Below are 23214 nucleotides of genomic sequence, written 5' to 3' on the forward strand. Positions count from 1 at the left end.
TCCTCCCTGTCCACGGAATGGACTAGGGTCTAGAGAAGGGGATGCCGCTCAGGGTCCCAGGGTTCTGGTATCAGAGCGGAAAGAGGGGGGCTAGCTCTTTTTTGGGGGCAGAGGGGGTTAACTTTTATTTTCTCCTTTGGGAATCACCATCCTGGGGGAAAAGAGTTGTCAAGTCTCCCCTCTCTTGGTGCCTGCGAGAGCCTGCGAAGATCATGATCCCCGCAATCCTGTATCCCCAACAGCCCCAAGCCCCGCTTCAGGCCCCCTCCTCCTAGAGCCAATCCTCCATTTACTTGGTGCGTGGAACGGTCGGGGAAGGAGAGCTCAGTTGTCCCGAAATACACATACAAGAGCAACGACACACGGGCATCCGAGAGGGCGCGTTTAGCACCCCATCGGCACCCCCCCAACACCACGCCCTCCCGCGGGGCTGGCGCTCTCACTCCCGGCCGCTGCCCTCCCCCTTCTCACGCCCGGGACGCGCGTCCCTTCTGCAGCCCCGGCCGCTAGCTCCGCGTCTCCTCCGCCGCCTGCTCCGGCCGAGACGGGGCAGAGGCGGAGCATGGAACACGGGGCGCCCCGGGAGCCCCGCGAGCCCGGGCCGGGGGCAGAGACTGCCGCGGCCCCGCACTGGGAGGAAGCCAAGACTTTCTACGACAACCTCGCGCCCAAGAAGAAACCCAAATCGGTAAAAGCAGGGCATGGGTATGGGAGGAGGGCAGCGGAAGGGTCGCCGGGGGAGGGGTGGTAAGCCCCCTGGAGAGGGACCCGCGGCGCACCTCCAGGAGGCAACGCAGCCCCTCAGCTCCAGAATGCGCCCGGCGGTTGGCACCGGCTCGGGTTTATTTTGGGAGCTCTGCTCCGGTGTTTTTTTCGGGGCTCGGGTTCCACGCCAGGATCCCCCTCCCCCACCCTGTCATCAGGGCCGAGCTCGGGGCCGAGCGCATTCCCTCGCCCACAGCCCGGGGCGTGCGGACAGCACTTGTTGGCAAAGCCGGTCCTTGGCATCTGCGGAAGCGCCCCGGACTCGGGTAACCCGACTCTGGCTCCTTGCTGTGCCGCTCCGGTTTCTGACGTATGGGCACCGGGCTCCACACTCGAGCCTCTGTGTTCAGGCTCTGGGCTTTGGGCGCTGCGCTCCCCGCATCCTAAGGGAAGGGAACTGCGTTGAGATCTGTGCTCCGTGCCCCTGGTTCCCGGCTCCCGAAGCTGGACTCTGCGCCCCAGCTCCGGGCTCTGTCCCCTCGCAGTGGGCCTCAATATCCCCGGGATCCCCGTGGTGGTCTCGGCTCTCCGGGACTCACACAGAGGAAAGAGTTCCTCCCCCCATCGGACAAGTTCATGATGCTCTTCTTGGCCGCTGGCCTTGCTCACTCCAGCTGCCCAGATCTCAGAGTTTGAGGAGGGAACAGAGGACAGAGGGTGGCTCAGAGCATCCTCCAAAGAGCCTGACCTTAAAGCATCCAGCTGCTTCCCTCCAAAGACCCTTCCCCACGAGGCCCACCCTGTCAACAGGCATGTCCTGTAGCACCTCTAGGCTCGGCTCAGCAGTGGGGAGTGAGTGATGAATTAGGCTAAGTCCCTGCCTCGGGAATCCACAGTGCACTGAGGGAGACCCTGGATGTGGTGTGTGCTCCTACATGGTGCAGTGGGAGCATAGGGGAGGGGTGACTGCCAACTCAGGAAGGCTTTGTAGAGGTGGCATTTGAGATGATCTGAAAGCCTGAGTAGGTGGAGTTTCCCAGGTGGAGGGGGAAACAGGATGGCCAAAAGGCCTGGAGATGTCTCTGAACCTGAGTGGGAGGATGCAGAATCTTTGGCGAAGAGCTGGAGGGGTGCTGCGGACCCATGGAAGGCCTTGAACGCCGTGGTAAAGAGCCTGGACCTTATTCAGTGGGGTGAGGGGTTTTAAAACCGGGTTCTACCGAGGCCCATGTTTCAGAGGGTCTGCACACATGTGAATCCAACCTATTTTCTTTCTCCTTCCAACTATGTTTTAAACAATTAAAAATGTATAATAAAACTCAGCTCACTCAAATGTATTATGTGGACAGTTTAGCACCCTGGAGACCATTAACACATTAACTTATGTGGCAGGTTGGTTTTGTTTTCTTCTGTTTTAGCAAACCTCAGGATAAAGCTTTTCCTGTGCTCTATTTAATAAAAGAGTATCTTGAGATTGCTGACAATTGTTGCTGAGTCTCTTGAGGCTTGCAGTTTAAAACAAAACAAAACAAAAAGCCTTTTACCATTTGCAAGCACTTATTGGTGCGAATCAGGGCTTTCTCAATACTGTGCAATTAACGAACAAACGCAGAAACATACTGACTAGATGATGAAACTTAAGTCTGCTCCGGCATCCTGCTACCCAGTTTCAAATTTGTCGTCACCCGAACAACTGTGTTGTTTTCATTGGTTGATGTTATAATAAATACAGCAAAAAACATTTGAATTTGTAAAATAAATTTACACCAGGAAAATATGGTAATATCTGTTTTACATATTACAAGACTTCATTTGAATAAAAGGTCAACCTACTTTTTTAAAAAGCATGAAAACCATTATGGAGCTATTGCCAGATTTTGCAGCAAGGGATTAATGTGGTCCTATTTTCATTTAAAAAGATCCCTCTGGGGTAGTGTTGTGGATGGACTGGAGAGGATGCTTCTGGCAGCAGGCAGACTGGTGAGGAGGAAGCTGGAGTACTGTCATGGCCTGGGGGATGGAGAGGAGGGGATGGACGTTGGAGACTAGAGTGGTGAGTGGAGTTCATAACCCATTTCCTCTCCAAGCACTAAGGAAGCTGGGAGCTCAGGCCCAGCTGTCGGTCATGACCCCTCCATCAGCCCCCAACCCTCACTGTTTTCTGGGAGACAAGGAGCTTGGTGGCTTCCTGGCCCCCACTCCTCCCTGTAGTAGCCCCTCCTCCCACAGGCTATTTTGGGGGCTTTGGGCCTCATGGGCCACATCCGGGCCTGAGCTGGGCTTACTCTCATTCCCAGGAGCCTGAGTGAAATATTTAACCCCCGAGACCCATAGGAGGCCCTCACCTCATGGGGTCAGACGACTTCCTCAGTCCGGACCTATCTGTCCTCCTCTCCTCTGGAGCCCTTCTCCCTCTAAGTCCTTCTAGAAATAACAGCTTCTGGCCATGTCTCTATCTTGGGCCCAACAGGCAGAATCATGTTGGCCTAAATGAGAGCTCCTCAGGCAAGCTGGGTGGGCCTGGGCGGCCCTCCACTACCTCCACCCTGTCCCCCAGCCCCGTGGAAGACAGGCAGAGCTGGCAGGACCCTGGCTCCCTGGAGCCCAGTGTTCCCAGGCTGAGTCCCTGGTCTGGGATAAGGGTCTTTCGGACCCAATTCCCAGTCTGGAATCTGGACTTCTTTCTGATTTCCGGAGGAACTGTCCTTAGGTGCACCTGACAATATGTGACGGGGTGGCCTCTCTCTGCAGCTGGGTCCAGAGGGTCCCTGAGTGCTTGGTTTCTCCCGGCTCTGATTAGCCCCCTTCACCCGTTCCTTCCGCTCCACCTGGAGCCTGGACAGACTGCTTGTCTCTCCCAGCTGGGATGCATATTTCCTGCAGCAGCTCCTGCCCTCCAGGCCCCTGGACTCCCCCTTCCATGACGGGTGTCAGAGCAGGCTGAGTGGGGAGGCAAGGTCTTGCTCTGGGGACCTCCATTCTGAGGAGAAAGAGAACCCTGCCCTTAGAAACCTCGGTCTGAGGGCACAGCGCCCCTCACCATTTCTCTCAAATCTGGACAGGGAGGGCTGTGTTGGGGGAGTGTCCCAGAGAAGTGCCTGAAGTAGCAGGGGCGGGATCTTCTGGGAGCGATTGAGGAGGGGCACATTGGAGGGGCTGCTTTGATGACAGAGGCTAGGCTAGAGGCCAGAGACTGGGGATCTCATCCTGGCTCTGCCTTGACTTTGCTGTGCAACCTAGAGTAACACTCTGCCTCTCTCTGGGCCTATTTCCCCATCTGTAAAAGAAGGAAGTGGAGACTCCTGAGCCCATACAGCCAGAATATTTTTCTTGTAATGGCCAGAGGTGGGATAGGGTGGGGTCTGGGCAGATCAGCCAGAGGGGAAGCAGAATGCTGTAGTCTGGAAGGGACTGTGGGACTGAAAGTGAGGAGTGAGACCTTGGCTGGCTGCCTGGGCTGGAGCAGCCAGCTTGGGAACCTGCCTGAAGGGGCTGGGAGGGCAGCAGGCTCTCTGTCCTTGAAGGGGTGATGGGCCTGTGCCTGGGGCAGTAAGCCCAGGGGGTGGGGCAAGCTCAGCTCGTGTCCTAGAGGCCAGATGGCTTCCTGGGTTTATGAGAGTGGGTCTCCCCACTCCCCCAACCCCAGCCTTACCATCCCTGGCCATCCCTCTGCCACCCCTTTTCTTAGGTCTTTTAACTTTACCTTCTTTCCTTGAAGGCTCACGGTAGCCGAGGCGGGTGGGAGGTACCTGGCTCAAGGACACACAGACACACGAGGGTGGTTGGCACCTGGGAGAGGCACTTGGGCTGAGCCCCAGAAGACAGGCCGTGTCCTGCCACTGCCTTCCACTGACACTCCAGTCCACATACGCCATCTTGGTTGGGGTAAAGGTCAAAAGCAAACTGAAGTCTACCTCACCAGCTTGGGGAACTCTCTGGTCTTCCATTCCTACTTTGAGGTTCTAAAGTTTCACTAGCCGCTAGCCATTTGTAGCTACTTAAGTTGAAATTGATTAAAATTAAATATAATTAAAAATTCAGTTCCTCGGTCTCACTAGCCACATTTCAAGTTGCTCCGTAGCCACATGTAGCCACACGACAGCACTGGACATTTGTTTCTATTACTGCAGAAATGTCTACTAGATAGTGCTCTCGATAGGATGGCACAAATCTCTGCCTTGGGGATAGAGCTTAAGCTCCATGGGGGCAGTGATCACACTTGTATTGTTTCCTGCCGTGTCCCCAGCACAGTGCCTGTCATGTGGTAATCACTCAATGTCACCAACTGATTAGGATCCAGGCTTGATTCCAGAGAGAAGCAGGGGTTGAGTGCGTGTCCACAGAGCTGTCAGGAGACGCCAGAGGTCTCCTGATACGTGAGGTTCATTTATGAGTCTTGCCCCCAACTTGAGCTCCTGTGTCTTCATCTGTAAGGTGGGAATCACGGTCCCAGGTCACAGAGATGTGGTAGGACTCCAGATGTCTGTGAATCCATTGGTCTCCCACATTCTCATCCTCCCCAAGGATTGTAAAGGCTCCAGCTGCTATCCGTGGTGGCCTGCTCCTGTTCCCATTCCACTGGAGGTGGTGAAGGAGCTCTGAGGCCATCCTGGGGCCCTAAGGAAGGCCCTCTGCAATCTAGCACCTGCCTACTCTTCTGGGCTCATCCACACCCGTGCCCATGACCTGAGCTCTGCTCACCCTTGTGAATGCACTGTGTAGCTGCACACCTCCTCGTACCTTCCTTGTGCCCTCCTCCTCCTTCAAGAATCCACTGAGGGGCCAGCCCAGTGGCGCAGTGATTAAGTTTGCATGTTCTGCTTTGGTGGCCCGGGGTTCACTGGTTCGGATCCCAGGTGCGGACCTAAGCACCACTTGTCAAGCCATGCTGTGGCAGGCGTCCCACATATAAAGTAGAGGAAGATGGGCATGAAAGTTAGCTCAGGGCCAGTCTTCCTCAGCAAAAAAGAGGAGGATTGGCAGCTGATGTTGGCTCAGGGCTAATCTTCCTTAAAAAAAAAAAGGGAATCTGCTGAAATGCCTCCTCTCCAAACGCCTCCTCAGAGCCCCTGTCGTGGAGACTTTGCCTGTGTTCTGTCGCTCATTTCAGTCCCTTTTGCATTTGTGTTTACCTGTCTTTCCCCTCTACCAATCTGTGACTCTGAGCGTGGGAGCCAAGTCTGTACCAGGCAGAACCCACAGGACTGGCACAAAGATCCAGTAAGCAATTGTCAAATTTGCATCAACCAAAAAAAAATTCTCTGAGCACCAACTATATGTCAAGCAATCTGAACAGATTAGGGCACTGATTTCTAGTTCATGTTATACTTGTCATGGCAAATACTGTTTGTTATTGAAATATACTACTTAAAAGTTTGCATGCATTAAGACTTTACTGAGCACCTACTATGTGCTAGGCACAGTTCTAAGCACTAGAGAGACAATAGATGAACAAGATAGTCATAGTTCCTGCTCCCTTAGAACTTAAGCCTGGTTCCTGCTTCCTCCCTAGAACTCTGTCTAGAAATTGGAATAGTTAAATAAGTGATTATAACTGTGTTAAATTTAACTAAAAAGGAAACCCATAGGAGAGGTAACCAGCCCACCACTAGGGGTGAGGGAAGTCTTCCTAGAGGTGACATGTAGTTTGAGACCTGAAGGTTGGGTAGAAATTAGCTGGATGGAGAGTCGGGGAAAGAGCAGATCAGGCAAAGGGAACGTCATGTGCAAAAGCTCAGAGGAAGAGGGGAAGGTGTGCTTGGGCATGAGAAAGGTCAGACTGAGCAAAGCAGGGTAATGGGAAGGTGAGAGTGGAGCGAGAGGTGGGAGTCTGTTGTGAAGGGCTCCCTACTCTGTACTCAAGGCTGCTGAAGAGAGCTGGAGAAAAGTGGGTGCCATTGGAGGGGGGTGCCACGATCAGATCGGAACTTGAAAAAATCCTCTGGTGACAATATGGGTGACAGATTGGAGGGGCGCGAGATGGTGAGGGACTGGACTATGGTAGGGAAAAGAGAAAGAATTGGATGGAGCCTAGCAGAGTGGACAGGTTTGGTGATTGACTGATAGGGGTAGGGAGCTGAGAGGGAAGCCTTGAGGTGGCTTCGGGCTTCCGGCTTAGGTGATGAGCGCATGGTGGTGCTGAACAGTGAGGTGAGGAAAGGAGGGAGGGCATCAGGTTTGGGGGTGGAGAGGGCAGCGGGAATTCGGCCTTGGGCACGTTGAACTTGAGTGTCTGTTAGTCAACTGGGGCAGTTAGAAATAGGAGCCTGGAGCTCAGGAGAAAGATCTGGGCTGGAGATAAATTTTCTTACATGATTGTCATGTTTCTGGGCATCATTTCTTCCTAAGGGCATGGAGCTCTCATTTTCTAATGGAAACCATCTGGAGATCATCTTGAGCATCAGTCATACTCTGACTACAAACACTGTATTCATTTTCCCATTGCGTCCAGATGGCCGACTAGATTGCAAACTCCCTGAGGGCATATCCCTCACGTCCGATCGTGCTCCTCGGTGGAGAGCCATCATGTCTCTCAGTCCCCAGCTGGGTCCTGCACAGAGGGGTCCTGACCCTGGTCTGCCCCAGCCCAAGGCTGACCCTCCTAAGAGCAGAGGCTGGGCCTGGGTCGTCTCTCCATCCCCAGTACCCGGAGGGGCTGGCACATGAGACCTTCCTCAGGGGAGTCTGAGGGAGGGCCTTTCCTCCGCACCCCTGCAGCCCAAGCCTCAGAATGCAGTCACCATCGCTGTGTCGTCCCGAGCCCTGTTCCGCATGGAAGAGGAGCAGCGGATCTACACGGAGCAGGGCGTGGAGGAGTACGTGCGCTACCAGCTGGAACACGAGAACGAGCCCTTCAGCCCTGGGCCGGCCTTCCCCTTCGTGAAGGTGAGGGCCCCTTCCGCCACTCGCCACACAGTGCCTTTGTGGGCATTAGGAAAAAGCACTCCCATGGGTGTTTGAGTAAGGAAAAGGGGCCCCCTCTGGGCAAATGCCACCCCACAGGAGCACAGCATGGCAAGGGAACAGAGCCATTGCGGGAAGAAGAGGCCACCCTATCCTCTGGACTAATGCAGCCCCACTCCAGGTAACCCGCGGGTGAGTGGGATGTGGGCTGGACTTTGGTCACTCCCCCTTTTAGTGAGGCACCCCTGAGCAATAACCAACCCGTACAATGGCGAGATTAGGAGGAGACAGTCCATGGCCACTGATGTCACCCCAAGCCTGGCCCCTGACCTCCCTCTCCTCCCCGCATTGGGTCCCAGCTCACCCCTCCTCCCCAGCCCTGGCTCCCAACTCCAGGTGTCAGTTCCTGGGAGTCTTAGCTGGAGGGTCCCTTCTCCCATCCAGGCTCTGGAGGCTGTGAACAGGCGGCTGCGGGAGCTGTACCCTGATAGCGAGGATGTCTTTGACATCGTCCTTGTGACCAACAACCACGCTCAAGTGGGTGTCCGTCTCATCAACAGTATCAACCACTATGGTGAGCACGGGGGCTCTGGCCATGGGACACCCCTACCAGATGCCTGGGGACAGGGCCACACCTCTGCAGGGTCGGGTAAACTGGCTGGAATGTCAAGCCCAGTGGTGTGCCTGGCTCTTTAAAAAAAAACAAAACAAGAGGAAAAGAACCCTGATTGTAGCATTGCCATTTCAGGGTGTGACTATTCCCACCATGGCTAATTTCAAGCTATCGACAATTGAACACTCTAACTGGCTCCAAAAATCCCTGAATATTTAACATTTGGCTCCTGCAAGATGGCTCCAGCCAGCTCCAGCACACTGTGGCGCAGGCCCCGCTCCCTGTGTGATCCGGCAGGGCACTTGCTGCCTCCGTGCCTCAGTTTCTCTATCTGCAATGGGGCTAACAGGCCTCAAGGCTGCTGGGAGAAGCAGGTGCAGTCATCAGAGTGAAGGAGCTTTGTGTCTTTCTTCAAATGCTTGATTGGAAGTAACAGACCCTCCTGAGCTAGCTGAAGCTGAAGAGAATAATTTCTTATTAGGCCGCAGCGGTGTCTCTTAGAACCACAGGACATGAAGGAGAATTGGGTGCACAAAGGCCTGGATCCAAGTACTGGAAATTTCTTCTGGGCTCTTTTTTCTCTCTGGGCCACATGAGCCGTTATTTCTGCTTCTCTCAGCAAGTCTGTTCCCTTTTTCCCGTGTCTCTCTCTCTCTCCCCAAGCTATGTTTCTCTGCTTTTCCTGAATATGGCCAAAATTTACAAGTTTATAAGTGCTTGTTTTAAGCAACCAAGAGTGGCCAGTTGGCATTTTTAATCCTAATCTCAAGTTCCTGGGAGGAGGGGTGATATTCAAAATATTTAACCACCTTGTGACACAGGCACTGAGTAATCAGGACAGATGCCACCTGTAGTGCTGGAGAAGGGTCCTGCGGGGCTCCCGTGCCAGCCATTTCTCCTTCCATTGCAGATTGTCCTGCATGAGGGGCTGGGGTAGTGATGGGGTAACAGTGGGCTCAGAGCAGCAGCCGTTTACCAACCAGCAAATATTTTACAACCTGGCAGCCATGGGTACTAGGTGACGATCAGTCCCGGCTGGGAGAGAATCTGGCTGGCCTAGCCTGGGTCAGGTGCCTGCCCTGATCCAGTCAGCTATGGCCAGGGGGGTCAGTCATGCCTGGGGGACCCACCTTTTGTAGTACTGTCATTCCCCAATGAGAGGATGTTACTGTGAGCCAAGCAGTTGCTCCAGAGATGAGATCACCCCCATTTCATGGATGAGGGATGGAGGGGCTCAGAAAGGGGGAATGCTGGCCTAAAATCACTCAGAGAATCACTCTGCTGCCCCACCACCACTCAGAACCAAGATGGCGTCCATTGGACATGGAGGGACCACTCTGAGGCCCTGAGAGTTGGCCCCGGCATCACCTGGGTACTCTCTACCTCCTCCCCAGACCTGTTCATTGAGAGGTTCTGCATGACAGGTGGGAATAGCCCCATCTGCTACCTCAAGGCCTATCACACCAACCTCTACCTGTCTGCTGATGCGGAAAAAGTGCGGGAAGCCATTGATGAAGGTGAGTCAAACTGGAGAGGGAGAACGTGGGGAGTCTGGCAAAGGGGTCCCAGAGGAGGGAGGCCTGGTCCTAAAGCTCTGATCAGGTGCTAGGGGTTGCCATGGTAACTGGAAGGGGCATACCTTCCTTAGTTGCTATGACCTGTTCTGTAAACTCTGAGAATAAGGCCTCACCTATTCCACTTATTGCCCATCTGTTCCTCTCTCCCACCTCCTGTGCTACCATGTTAAGGATGCTTTTACTCAGCAACATCACCCAATCTTCTGTTTCCATGGAAACCTTCCTTACAGCTCAGAAAGCTACTCCCCTCTAAGAATCCTCCAGGTCAGTAGGAGATCTGATTCCTGTGTGACCATGGGCAGCCTCTGCCCCTCTCTGGGCCAGTGAGGAAGGAGATCAGTATCTAATCCAGCCTGAGCAGTGGGGTCTGGGAAATAGCTAGCATTTCCAGAAGCTGGGCTGGCCAGTGTTGAGACAAGTCTAGGAGACCCAGCGGCAAGTACTGACGAAGAGAATTTCCCTCCCATGTGTCTCTTTCAAGGGGCGGCTTTGCGTGGTATCCATAGTCTCAATGCTCCCAACAGGGTGTGTATCCATATTGTACATGGAAGAAAACAGGCCCACAGAGGAGGAAGGACTGCCCCACTGCCCAAGACGGCCCCTCAGGCTGAACGCTACTGGCAGCTTTCTTTATCAACCAGCAATGTATTCATTTTCCCTTCCTCTTTCACGCTGTCTCCTGCCTGGAAGCCTGGCCTCTCTCCTCACTGATGCCTCACTCCTCTGATCTGCTTGGGGCTCCAAGAGACTTTCTTTGACCAGGGACCAGAAGCCATTTCCTTAGACAGGTGTCACATCCTCTGGTTGGGGCCTTGGCACTGGCCTGCATGTGTGCCTCTATATACGTGTAATTTGAGCTCAGGCTAGGGAGCAGAGGACAGTCAGGAGGGAGGCCCTGCCCAAGGTGGGGGTGATTCTGGTTCATTTTGGCTCTGGTATTGGCAGAGCTGAGAAGGTGCCTGGCCTGATGCCCAGGGCCTGATCCTACTTATAGCATCCTCAGGCTGGTGAAATTGCTGTGGGGCTGGCACTGCTCGCTCCTCCCAAAGCTCTGCCTATGCCCAGCCCCTGTGACCCTAGATTCCCAAAGGGCAGGGCTGAAGTAGCCTTTGGAGAGATGGAGAATAGGGAAGGGACTGGGCCAGCTGCCCGGTCCCCAGCCTCCTAACACTGGCTCTCTGTTGTCCACTGCAGCCCTAGTCTGAAGCCTGGGTTCCCGGGAGGCATCCTTGAGCCCCCGGAGAAGCCCTGGGTTGCAGAGAATCTGTGCACATGGTTGAATGTAATTAGCACTGCCTCCTGTAGCCAACCACGGCCAGGCTGCCCTGAGTAGAACATACCTGGGTACCACTGTGGTGGTAGACTGAGGGTGCCCACACCCACCCCACCCCAGACTGCAGCCTGGGATCTCAGCCCTGGACAGAGCTGAAACGCCCTGAATTTTACCTTGGTCCAGAGAAGGGGAGGGACCTGCTGGAATCAACAGCAAGAGAATAACTGAGGCCATGTGAGGATCAAGGCTCCTCCCCAGCCACCCTGTATGTCTGCATCAGGGGCCTCTGAGGAACTCCTGGGACAGCAGTGGCCTGGGGGACCCTTCCTTCCAACCAGGACTGACGTTTGGCTGGTCCACACCAGCATGACCTTACTAGATATTAAAGTATTGAAATTCCTCCATACTGATTGATAGTTGCTCCTGCCTTGAGTCTTCTGAGTGCCCCCCTGTTCCCTCGGACACCCCCAGACCTTCCCACAAAGCAGCAACTCAAAAGGAAACCCTGGCACAGGCCGGGCCCTCACAGCCCTACTCAGAGCAAAAGCCACAGTCCGTCCTTATCGGCCAGCTTTTAAATATTCTGAATATTAGCCCTCTCTAGCCTTGCCCTGAGTCCTGGGTGAGGCAAGTGGGGCGAGGGTAGCCTGACACAGCTGTCTCCTGGCCCCAGGCAGCTGAGGCAGGAGCCAGGGGACCCCTATTGCCCGAGGAAGGCAGACAACACTTGCCTCTCTCTGCCCAGGGATCGCAGCTGCCACCATCTTCAGCCCCAGCAGAGACGTGGCTGTATCCCAGAGTCAGCTGCGCGTGGCCTTCGATGGGGACGCGGTGCTCTTCTCGGACGAGTCAGAGCGCATCGTCAAGGCCCACGGGCTGGACAGGTTCTTCGAGCACGAGAAGGCCCACGAGAACAAACCTTTGGCCCAGGTGCTGCACACACTCCCCAGAACCCCTGAGTTGAGCAAGGTGTCTCCCCAGAACGTGCCCTTGGCCGAAACCTCCAAGCACAGAACCAAACCCCAAGCTTGGCGCAGAATCCAGCCAGGGCCCCTCACCAAACCTCCAGCCCTCATCCCTCTCGCCTGACCCTTGGCTCCCCTCACTGAGCTTCTACCCCTTCATTGAGCCCCCAGCACTGCAGTCCAACTCCCCCTTTGAAGCCCCCTTTCTCTCTCTAAGCCCCTCTCTGTAGCCCCTACCTCTTCTTCACAGCTCCCCTCCCTGAAGCCCCCATCCTCTCTCTAAGCCCCTATCCCCTCTCTGAAGACTCCATCCCCTCTCTGAGGTCTCTATGCCTTTTCTGAAGTCCTCACTCCTCTCTGAAGGCCTCATCCTCTCTCTCTGAAGGCGCCATCCCCTCTCTGGAACCCTCATCCCCTCCCTGAGATTCTCCAGCTCCTCTGAGTAGGCTGCCATCCTCTCAAGAAGCCCCTGTTTCCCTGGCTGGTTGAAAGGAGAAGCTGGACTGGTACCCCTCACCAAGGCAGGGAGATCCACCTGGTGTGCGGTCTGTGGTGGCCCATCTGCTTTGGGCCACACCAGCCCAGCCCTTCCTCCCTGCCATCCATCCCTCAGCTGGGGGGCTCAGGGACCCTCACTCACCCTCTGTCTCTGTGAGAGCAGCATATGCCCTTGAGCTTGGTGGAAACTCCCTGGGGTTGCAGCTGTTGGGATTCTCCATGTCTGCTGGGAGCTGCTATTTGTACTTTTAGCAAAAATCTGGGTGCTCAATAATCCCAGAGTCCCTCTCTCCAAGAGCTCAGCGGGCTTCCGTTGTGGCCCCTGAGTGTTCATTTCACTTCCGTTAGTGGTTCCTCTAAAATCCTCCGGAATCCAGGGCAGGACAGTTTTCCCACCAAGTGGTAGGCAGAGGCCCAAGAGACCACTGCTTGCTCCGGGTCACCCAGCGACCGAGGGGTCTCCAAGATGAGAAGCCCATCTTTCCTTGTTTCCAGCTGCTGTTAGTTTTCTTCTTCCTCATCATCTGGTTCTTTATTCACACGTCCTCATTCGTTAAGCTTCATTGTTCCGGGCACTGTAGACAGTAAATCCTTTCCCTGACCCTAGAGTGCTGGAGCAGGACACCCTCGGCCACCTGCGCACCCCGGGGGCAGGTTGATTTTTGCCAATTACTCGTTGGTCTGTCTGTCCCAGCTGTTTGCAGCTAGAGTCCATTCTGATTGGAGGGTACCTGTGCCATAGTTTCTAAGTATTTTTAATATCCTCCCTGCTGATGAGCACAGAAGGCCACACTTACAGAGCTGCAGAGCAGGCACCCATGTACCTGGGGACACATGGATGGACATACATAGTAACAGCTTCCCTGGTATGGTTATCCTGACACAGACATCCCCAGCCCCAGCAGTACCAACACCCAGACTGACATAGGTACCTACGGTCCTGTCGATGCACACAGTGGCCTGAGCAGGCAGAGCAGAAGTGAGAGATTTAGGGATCCCGAGAAGCTCTCCTTCGCCTAACAGCAAGATGCTAGTGCTTTAAGTAGGAGCCCAGCTGGAGAGGGGGCAAATGTTTGGGAAGGGAATGAGCTCACAGTGTTCCCTTGCCTTCTCATAGGGCCCCTTAAAGGGCTTTCTGGAGGCGCTGGGGAGGCTGCAGAAGAAGTTCTACTCCAAGGGCCTGCGCCTGGAGTGCCCGATCCGCACCTACTTGGTAACGGCACGCAGTGCAGCCAGTTCCGGGGCCCGGGCTCTCAAGACCCTGCGCAGCTGGGGCCTGGAGACGGATGAGGCCCTGTTCCTTGCGGGAGCACCCAAGGGCCCCCTCCTCGAGAAGATCCGCCCACACATCTTCTTTGACGACCAGATGTTCCACGTGGCTGGGGCTCAGGAGATGGGTACAGTAGCCGCCCATGTACCGTATGGCGTGGCACAGACACCCCGGCGGACTGCACCTCCAAATGAGGCCCCATCTGCACAGTAGCTGAGCCCCCAGCTTCACTGACCTGCATTGCTCCAGGCTCAGCTCCCTGTCATTCTTCAACGAGTCACACAGTGGCCCCTCCTAATTCCTCACCATTCTGCCCTTCCGCATGTCTGCCCTCGTCCCTGTGAGTGCTGTACTTGTAGGAAACTATGCAGACTGGCCCAGCATTCTTACCAGCCCTCCTTTTGGGCTGACACTGTGCCATGATCCTGGCTAGGAAAGCAAGACTGTGCAGCGTTGCTGAATTTAAGGGGAAGTTGATGGAACTGAGGGTGGGAAGGTCAAAGAAGCCAGGATGCCTCAACAGTGACTTAGGATGAAATTTAGCTCCATGTAGTGCAAAGAACACTGATTTGAGAGAGAAGGGATGTGGCTTCTAAGCTCCATCCTGGTATTAACTGCATGATTTTGAGTAAGTCCCTTCCATTCGTGGGCTTCAGTTTCCCCATCTTTTAGGTGGTTTTCAAACTCTCCTTTACCCTTAGAAGCTTGGTTTTATAAGATTGCCCTCTTTGAAGGAAGCATTCTGTGCCAGGGCTGCTGCTGGTATAGACGGCACCTTTGTGCAAATTACAGAAGAACGCTGTCTCTAGAATGAATTACGAAAAGGCGGCCCTTCTTCTGGGCTGCTCCAGTCCCATGCTGGGATACCCAGCTTGCTTCAGGATATAACAGGATATTTCAGCCCCCAAGGGCACCTTAGTCCGGAGGCCTTTGTTATATGGGCAAAATGCAAACCGTCCCATAGCAATCCTACCTACAGTTTTATACGTTTGGAAACCACTGGAAAAGACTTATCTGCTTCCTGTGATCCTCGAATCTGAGCCATCAAGGGGTCAGCCGCCAGATGCAGGGTTCGTGAGAGGAGCCTGGGGGTGAATTTCCCCTGCACGCAAACTCTCCTCCAGCCAGCAGGGGGTGCTGCAGGCTCTTCCTGGGGAGGAGCTCTAGCGGCAATGGGCTCAGTGCTTTCTTTGCCTTTCCCTTAGCCAAAGTTCAGTTGTTCCTGCCTGCCAACCCCCTCACCTCAGCCCTCACTTCCCCAATTATTGCCTCTTGCTGTGCTGCCAAGCATCTCTGCCAATAGGGAAAGAGGAAGAGTATCAGGGTTTACTGTTGTGGGCCCAAATGAAAGGGAAGAAAGTTCAGTGGCTGCAGTGACGTACGTTGTCCAGGCTGAGCCCGAGGGAAGGCCTGTCTGGGGCGATGTGGGGAGGTCTGGTCTGGGGCAGTGATCAGTTAGAGAGGAAGGAGCTGAAATGTGCGATGGCAAGATTCTCCAGCCATGGGATCGTGCATGGAGATAATGAGCTCTCCGTCACTGGGATGCTGTGCAAGGGACTCCAGGATAAGGTGACTTCCCCCTGCAGTGCACTGATGAATCCTCCACCCCAGCAGGAGCCCCTTCGTCACCACTTCTAGGGGAGAACTGTCACTGCTTGATGAGTCAGCCTCCTCCTTTGCTGACCAGCCTAGCTCTCTCCAGAGGGAGGGCAGGAGCACCGATGGCTGGTCCTCAGGAAGACCCAGAAGGGGTGAGCAGATGTCTGTGTGGGGGGCTGATTGCCCGGCTCCCTGGGGGAATCCTAGCTATGAGCAAGCACTTTGTGAAGACAGCCAAAGGTATCATGGGGGTGGGGGAGTGTCGGGGGGAGCCTGGAGGTGTGTGCAGGAGAGCTGGAACGCTTTTGAGAGCAGAAAAGGGGGGAAGGGCCACCTGGAGCCTGACCTTTGTCCTTCTGAGGACTCAGCCCAGGATCTGAATGGACACAGGTTCTGGGTATTATAGAGCAGGGTAGTAGTTGCAGAAAGATAATCCGGGAAGGAGAAAAAAGTGAGAAGACAGAGGTGGTTCTTGAAAGGAGCAGCAGTTTGGGCCAGAAGTGCTGGGCTGGGCTTTCACTATCAGCCGTGTCCCGCTGGGCCTCTTGGAGGCCTCCAGGAGGCGGGTCCTCGGGAGGAAGGGCAAGGCTGTGCTGAGTGCCTGGGGCGGACGCCCACTGCCCACGGCTGACTGCCTGATCAGGGGAAGGGCAGGTGATGAAGATGTCCTTGTGCAAGGTCATTTCCATCCACAGCCAGCATCCTTCTGGCCAACAGAGGAGACCTCAGGGCAGAGGGCCTGGTTCTGAGCTCCTTCCCCTGCCCGCGCCCCATCCCAGCCAAGAGATACTGTGAGACCTGAGAACTGCCTCGAGGAATGAAAAGAAAGTGAGAAGGACAGCTCAACTCAAGTCACCTCGGATCCTGGCTGAACCACGTAAGGGCTTCTGCCACCTCCCCCTGACCCCCTCGGATGAGCCTTCAGGACTCACACAGCCAGCTGGTGGTCCACAGAATGGCATTAGGCTATGATGACCACACATACGCTATGAAGGCAGCACCAGATGTCACCTAATTAAGACAAACCCCAGGGATCCTGGGAACCAAGAGGTCCTGCCCCCAGAGCCTAGTGATCAACACCTGATTCTTCTAGGTCTCCCAGGAAGCAGGCAAATATGATGCTGGAAGCAGAAAGATAAGCCACCATTAATAGAAATAGACAGCCCTGGGCAATGAGAGACACTGGGGGTCCAAATTCTATTATTGAAACCATAAATGAGCATCTCAGGCCTGGAAAAAAGGCTTCTAGTAGCTGGAATAAAAGGCCAGAAGTCCTGGGGCCAGGCTTAGGCAGCTGCCAGACACACTTGATCGTTTCAAGCAGGGAGGAGGAGCCCTGGGGCGAGGAGCATCGTGTATTTCATCACCAGACAAATTCAAAAGCCAGGTGAGCACAAAGCCCCAGGCCCAACTCTGGCCTGCAGCCCTGGGCAGAGGGGCCACAGCTCCCGAAATCTGGACCCCTGTTGCCAACAGCACTGCTTCTGCAAGTCCTGCAGAACACTTCCCAGGAGATGCCTGCCAACGAAGTCCCAGACTCAATGGAAACTGCCACTTAGCAGAAAAACAGAAGCCCTGTTACTGCGTGCTAAGACGGCTAAGAGGGCTGCAAAACAGCCCCCTCCCCTTCCTGAGAGCCCAATAGGAAGGGTGGGAGTGCAGCAGAAAACGCCAGAAGAATTCAAAACCAGCAAGAAGTTCAAATCCAAAATGGTCTGGCATTATAATGATATTCAACCAGTGTGCACCAGTCCAGGCAAACTGGTGCTTAAAATATTGAAATACCTCTGTAACCGTTGGCAAATCACGCTGCCTAAGCCCCTGATTGCTGCTGAGTGGCCTCCGCTGGCCTGACCCCTCCACTGTGATCAGTGCTTCCTCCCATGATCCAGCAAAAGGGTCCTCAGGAGGCTGCACCAGCATGATGGCCAGTGTCCACTCTGTTTGGTGGTGCCCCGGCCATACTGATTTAGAGGGGCGAAGTAACTTGTCCAAAGTCACACAGCTAGGAAGCGGCAGCACGGGGACTGAAGCTCGTGTCTGTCTGATGCTGGGACCCAGGCTCAACCGTTTGCCATATGGCCCGTACACCTGCTTAGAGGCGGCAATAGAAGCTTCATAGCAAAGGAGTTCACCTGATAGTCAGTTCACATGTTGACTTCCTGCATGTTATTTTAATACACTTGAGTGTGTACATTTTTGTTATACCTTCCTAAATAGCTAAGAATAATTTAAAGCCAAACATTTGCAGCCCCCCTGAAGTACCTCCAAACACCCCCAAGTTCTATGAAGGCCAGTCTGAAGACCCTGCATTGGGCTAACACAGGGTTGGCAAACGGTGGTTCCTTGGGCCAAACCTGGCCCACCCCCTGTTTTGATAAAGAAACTTTTGTTGAAACACAGCCATGCCCGTTTGTTTGCAGATGTCTACGGCTGCTTTTGCACTGCAGCAGCAGAGTCGGATTGTTTCAACAGAGAGCACGGAGCTGAAAAGATTTATCTTTACAGACAAAGTTCGCTGACCCCTGGGCTAAGGCAAACCTCCCTGGACCACTCCTCAGTGGGAGAGACCAGCTCACATCCACCGAAGCATTGGGAGGTGGAGGCTGGCTCTGTTGCCCACAGGGCAGCACGTGGGAGCTCCATGCCCACCTGCAAGCATTGTTAGGGCTGCAAAGAATTGCAGAGTTGATGCCAACACAGCAGACCCTTGGCGTCTGAGGATTAAGACTTCAACTTTTGACTATTTTCAAGTGACCCATGGCCTGTTGTCATTTGAAATGTTGTTGATGCACAAATTTGACTCGGGTGTGCCCTCCCAAGCTGATTAGTGAGGGGCAGGGAGCAGGACCCCTGGCTGGGGTCGAGCCCAGCTGGCAGTGCAGCATCTGCTCAGTGTGGCTTTGTTGTTCTCAGCTTGTTATTGCCCTCATGGGGCCTCTCGAGGAGTGATAAGTGCTGGTAGACGGATGGGCCTTGGTTAAATATTAGTTTTGGATAAAGCGAAGTGCCCCGTGTTGACTTTAGTGCTCAGATCTCACGAGTCCTCCACATGTTCTCTGTGGCAGCAAGAACAAACTGTTCACGACAATGGTCCCAGTGAGCGCTGTATCGGTGCAGAAGTTACTAATCAAGCAAGAGATAAAACTCCAGTGAAAGATGGAATGGCAGTTTTCCTGTGGTATGAGGGTGTGAGCAACAAACACACATGCCTCATGATGGAATTGTGGACCAGGAGAAATCTAGGACCCTGCAGATCTAGGGATTTACCAAGGTTCCAGGATCCACTGCAAGAATGGCAAGTGCGGAAGCAGTCCCACCTACCGCCATGGTTGATGTCGCCGTTCCATCATGATACTCTTCTCCGCTAAGCCTAGACTTGGCCTCAGAATCCTTCTCAATCCAGCATTCCAGGCAGCCACTACATGAGGGATGGAATCCTATTTTGCTGTCCTTTCTGGTGTTGGGTATTGCTTTCCAGGGAGCATGCAAGGCCCTGAATGTTCATTCTCTGATGCTGTGGTGCGACTCTGAGGATGCCAGGGTCTCACCCGACTCGGACAGAACATAAAGAAGAGGGAGAATAGCATCCTGTAGTTGGTGGCTTCCTGAGAAGGGGTGCGTGAGGAACTGTCCTGGGTTTCACCCAGTCTTTGAGCAAAGTAAAAACCCCCTCCTGCCAGTAGGTGGCACTGCAGGCCCACTCTCAGCCTCTGGCCTCGCTGGTTTCATTCACTGGTTTATTTTTCTCTCCTGCCATGTTACTTGGTGCAGTGCTGGACTCCTGCAGCTAGCTAAGCCAAAAAGGACTTGAAGGGCTCTGAAAATGTTTGTTAAAAATACCTGTGTGAGAAGCTGATTGCTCTTACCAACAACCACTGTGATTGTGTGTATGGACACACCCCTGTGAGTGTGTGCAACAGGATAAAAACTGCATGTGTGCATGTTTATGTGGGTGTGTGTAACGAGTCAGAAATCTCTGCTGACAACTCTGTGTGTGTGTGTGTGAGTGTGAGTGTACAAGATGGTTATCTCTGCTAACTGAGCATCCTGAGTTCCACATATTGATGGCCAGCCCTGCTTCTTGGGACTAGTTCTGGCTATTCCCATCATCTCATGGGCATTAGCACATGCTCAGGGCGGGGGCTGCTGAGGCCAGGCTTCTTGTCTTTCTCTCCAGTTTCTAGCCTCTGGCCAACAAGGTCTTGGTCCTAACCCTCTGCCTCCCGCCCCTAATCCTTGCAGCTTTGGGAAGGAAGTGGTAAAATCTGTGCTAGGACAACCCTTTTGGCTGTACCTGCTTCACCATCTCTACTTGTTTCTTCCCTTCCTCTGAAAGTCCAAGGCCAACATGCATAGTTGGGCAGATTGTGCACTGCACAAATTCAGATGGAGCCATTCACACTAACTATGACATAAAGTGTAAAACCAGCCAATTGTTCCCAGCTGCCCTGGTCATCTCATGGCCATGGCTAGAAAAACTGCCTTCTTCCCTGCCCCCCTGGCCCAGCCCAGCCTAAACTGGGATTCCTTCCTCTGCTTGGGTGTTCTAGTCTGGCCCAGAAGTGACTTATGCTTGGCTTTGATGAGGAATTCTCTCCCTGCTGGGCCATCCCCCAGAGACCTTTGGGATTCAATTTATGAAAGTGAAATATGGCTGGCAGCTTTTCAGTTACTCATCTTTGCAAAGTGAGAGGCCCCTGTAAGACTAACCAAAGTTCTGGGGACTGGGGTCACTGACTCCCACGCTCCTGGCCTGGGGGTGAATACACCTTCATGGGCCAACTGTGGAGATGGGTCTGCCACAGAATTAGGGTAAAGGCCTCAAGGCTAGGCTTGTAGCTGCCACCAAGCAGAAAATCATGAAGTCACCACACACTGGATGCCAGGGCCAAGTCACAAACCCTGATGCCCCCAAGGGCCAGGCAGGAAACAGAAAGGAGCGAAGAGGATTAGGCGGGGTCTTCGGTGAAAACACTCTGTCGTCTGACACGGGTGCTGCCATGTGGGCATGCAGCCTGGTGTTGCTGGGTCTTCCACCCCATTTTTCAAGGGAAGCTAGAAATCTGGACTTCTAAATGTTGGCAACTGTTTTGAGTTTAGAAAACACTGCGCAGGCCAAATAAAACACATCTTGCAGGCTAAATCCAGCCCTCGGGTCTCCAGTCTGCACCCACTGGCCCAGGTCCAGGGAACTGGGTTTTTCAGAACCGAGTAACTGAGAGTGTAAGAATATTACCCTCAGACTCACAGAGTTTGGGATCTTTAAGAGACCTTAGAGATAACCTAGTCCATCCCTTGTGTGTTTTAAACTGTGTACATCGAACTTCTTTATTAATTAATAGCACACACATCCTTAACTTCCGGTTTCTACTTAAAAGTATCTCAGTACCTCCAATTTAGGACAAGATTTGAAATGAAGCCTCTACACATGATGTGCTTGTATCTACCTGTCAGAAGCGCTGTTTTATACCATTTGCTTTATGAAAGCTCTACTTTTATCTTTTGCAAACATGGACTGCCCGGTCTTCCATATAACCTGACCTCCTTGGGTTGTTTTTGATGGTACATCTTCTAAGTGCCTCCTTAAACCATCGGAGCATGTGTTTCTTCATTTGCGTGACTATCCTCGCCCTGCCCCGAGGATAAGACTGCTCCTGCTTTTCCTGGCTTTGCCCCTCCCTGGGCTGCTCTCAGCCCTCCCCAGGCCCCAGCTCTGTCTGGCTCTGCAGCATTTACCCAGTCACAGGACAAAAGGGTGCTGCGTGCTTGTCAGTGTGGATCCCTCTCACTCCCCATGCTTGTCCTCTAACTTAATTTTGCAACATGGGCCTCTGCTTCTTAAAAGCCATTCAAATAAAAGAAGACTTTTAAAATAAACTTATACTGTTGTGTTTCCCCCTCTCACAGTTGTAATCACACACTGGCTAAGGGTCCCCTCAAGAAATGCTAATGGGGACGCGTGTAGTGAACAGGCCTGGGATCAGTTCCCTGATGGCTGCGAGGGTCTCTCTGTAGACCCACTCCCTCCACATGAAGACCACCCCGAGGGGAGATTCTGCCATGGACGGAAGCCTGAGCCCATCAGAAGGCAATCTTCCCCCAGCAGTGCTCTTGGCATGGACTCAATGTCCCCATCTGGAACTACCAAGCGGGGGGTGGGGCAGGGGGGGGGAGGAAGAAGAGAAGCTAAGAAAGGATGAGAGATGGAGGAAGAAGGGGTGACTCAGACTCCAGCCGCAGACTTCCTCCTGCGCCTCAGCCCCCCTCCACAGCCCACCCAACCTAGGGCCAATACTTCTGCACCATTCTGTCCACCACCCTCCTTTCTCTTGCACTCCCCTTCACCTCCAGCTGCTGAGCCCCTGTCACAGTGCATCTCAAACACGATTTCCTCAAATAGGCTCCCTCAAAACTCTGTGCATCGTGAGGAACAGATCACTTCCTCCCTTGAACAATATTTACGTCCATGGCTCTTTCTTCCATAGCCCAAAAAGTCTCTCCAGCTTCATTTTGGTGTCCCCTAGCCCTAAATGGGTGTCAATAAAAGTGCCTGTAAGTGAATAATTGGATTAGGGCTGACAGGACTAGGCCAGCTGCTGGCAGCCAATGTCATTTCTGAACTGGTTGTAAAGTATTTTGAATATCTCTCCTAAAAAGATCACCAAAGGATCACCTGTGGCCTATTTGGGTAGGAAACCAAAGGTATGGGAGTCTTAATGCATATTAGTTATTTATTGTGTATAACAAATTACCCCAACACTTAGCAGCTTAAAACAATAAACGTTTATTATCTCATCATCTTTTTTAAAGATTGGCACCTGAGCTAACATCTGTTGCCAATCTTCTTTTCTTCTTCTTCTTCTCCTCCTCCTCCTCCTCAAAGCCCCCCAGTACGTAGTTTTATATTCTAGTTGTGGGTCCTTCTAGTTGTGCTATGTGGCACGCCGCCTCAGCATGGCTTGATGAGCAGTGCTAGGCCTGTGTTCAGGATCCGAACTGGTGAAACCCTGGGCCGCCAAAGCAGAGCACGTGAACCCTACCGCTAGGCCACGGGGCCAGCCCTGATTATCTCATGATCTTTGTGGGGCAGAAATCAGGAGTGGCTTAGTTGGGTGGTTCTTGCTCAGAGTGTCTCCTGAGGTTGTAGTCAAGCTGTCAGTTGGGGCTGAAGACTTGACTGGGGTGGAGGATCTGCTTTCAAGATGGCGCACTCACATAGCCATTGGCAGGTAGCCTCAGTTCCTTGCCACAGAGCTGCCTGAGTGTCTTCACAACACAGCTGTTGGCTTCCCCCAGAGTAATCCAAGAGAGAGCAAGGCAAACTTGCTTTAAAAAACTGTCTTTTCTGACCTAGCCTTGGAAGTGATGTATCATCACTTCCACTGTGTTCTGTTGATCACACAGACCAACCTGATGCAGTGTGAGAGGGGACCACGCAAGGGTGTGAACGCGAGGAAGTGGAGGTAATTGGGGGCCATCTTTGAGGTTGACTCACACGTATTATTATGCCTCCATCAGCCAGGTATAATTCGGGACTTCCGAGTTTATCTTAACCATTCCCCAGCCTCCAGTCAAGACCAGCTCCAAATGTGCCTCCTTGATTCTCTAACCTGAAGTCCCCCACCTTCCCACCCAGTCACCAGGGACAAGGAGAAGTGTGACTCCTCATCCATTTCCTTCCTCACACCTCTCATCCAGCAGATTCCTTCAGGGGCCCTGGGGTCACCTACTTGGGAACGTCATGGAAACTTTGCGTTCTGACATGTTTTGGTCTCACTGTGAAGTTTTTATAATGTCCGAAAGACCAG

General features: G+C 53.4%; 1 protein-coding gene across 1 annotated transcript; it reads left to right on the plus strand.

The window, feature by feature from the left end:
• Nucleotides 1-504: 504 nt before the first annotated feature.
• On the plus strand, nucleotides 505-21287 carry NT5C1A (5'-nucleotidase, cytosolic IA). Its single transcript, XM_046663473.1, has 6 exons — nucleotides 505-688; nucleotides 7423-7590; nucleotides 8053-8182; nucleotides 9616-9738; nucleotides 11817-12001; nucleotides 13652-21287. Exons 1-6 carry the CDS (start codon nucleotides 563-565, stop codon nucleotides 14015-14017), a joined length of 1098 nt encoding a protein of 365 aa, XP_046519429.1. The 5' UTR covers nucleotides 505-562; the 3' UTR covers nucleotides 14018-21287.
• Nucleotides 21288-23214: the final 1927 nt, after the last annotated feature.

Source organism: Equus quagga, chromosome 5 (assembly GCF_021613505.1).
Source record: "Equus quagga isolate Etosha38 chromosome 5, UCLA_HA_Equagga_1.0, whole genome shotgun sequence".
Classification (NCBI taxonomy): domain Eukaryota; kingdom Metazoa; phylum Chordata; class Mammalia; order Perissodactyla; family Equidae; genus Equus; species Equus quagga.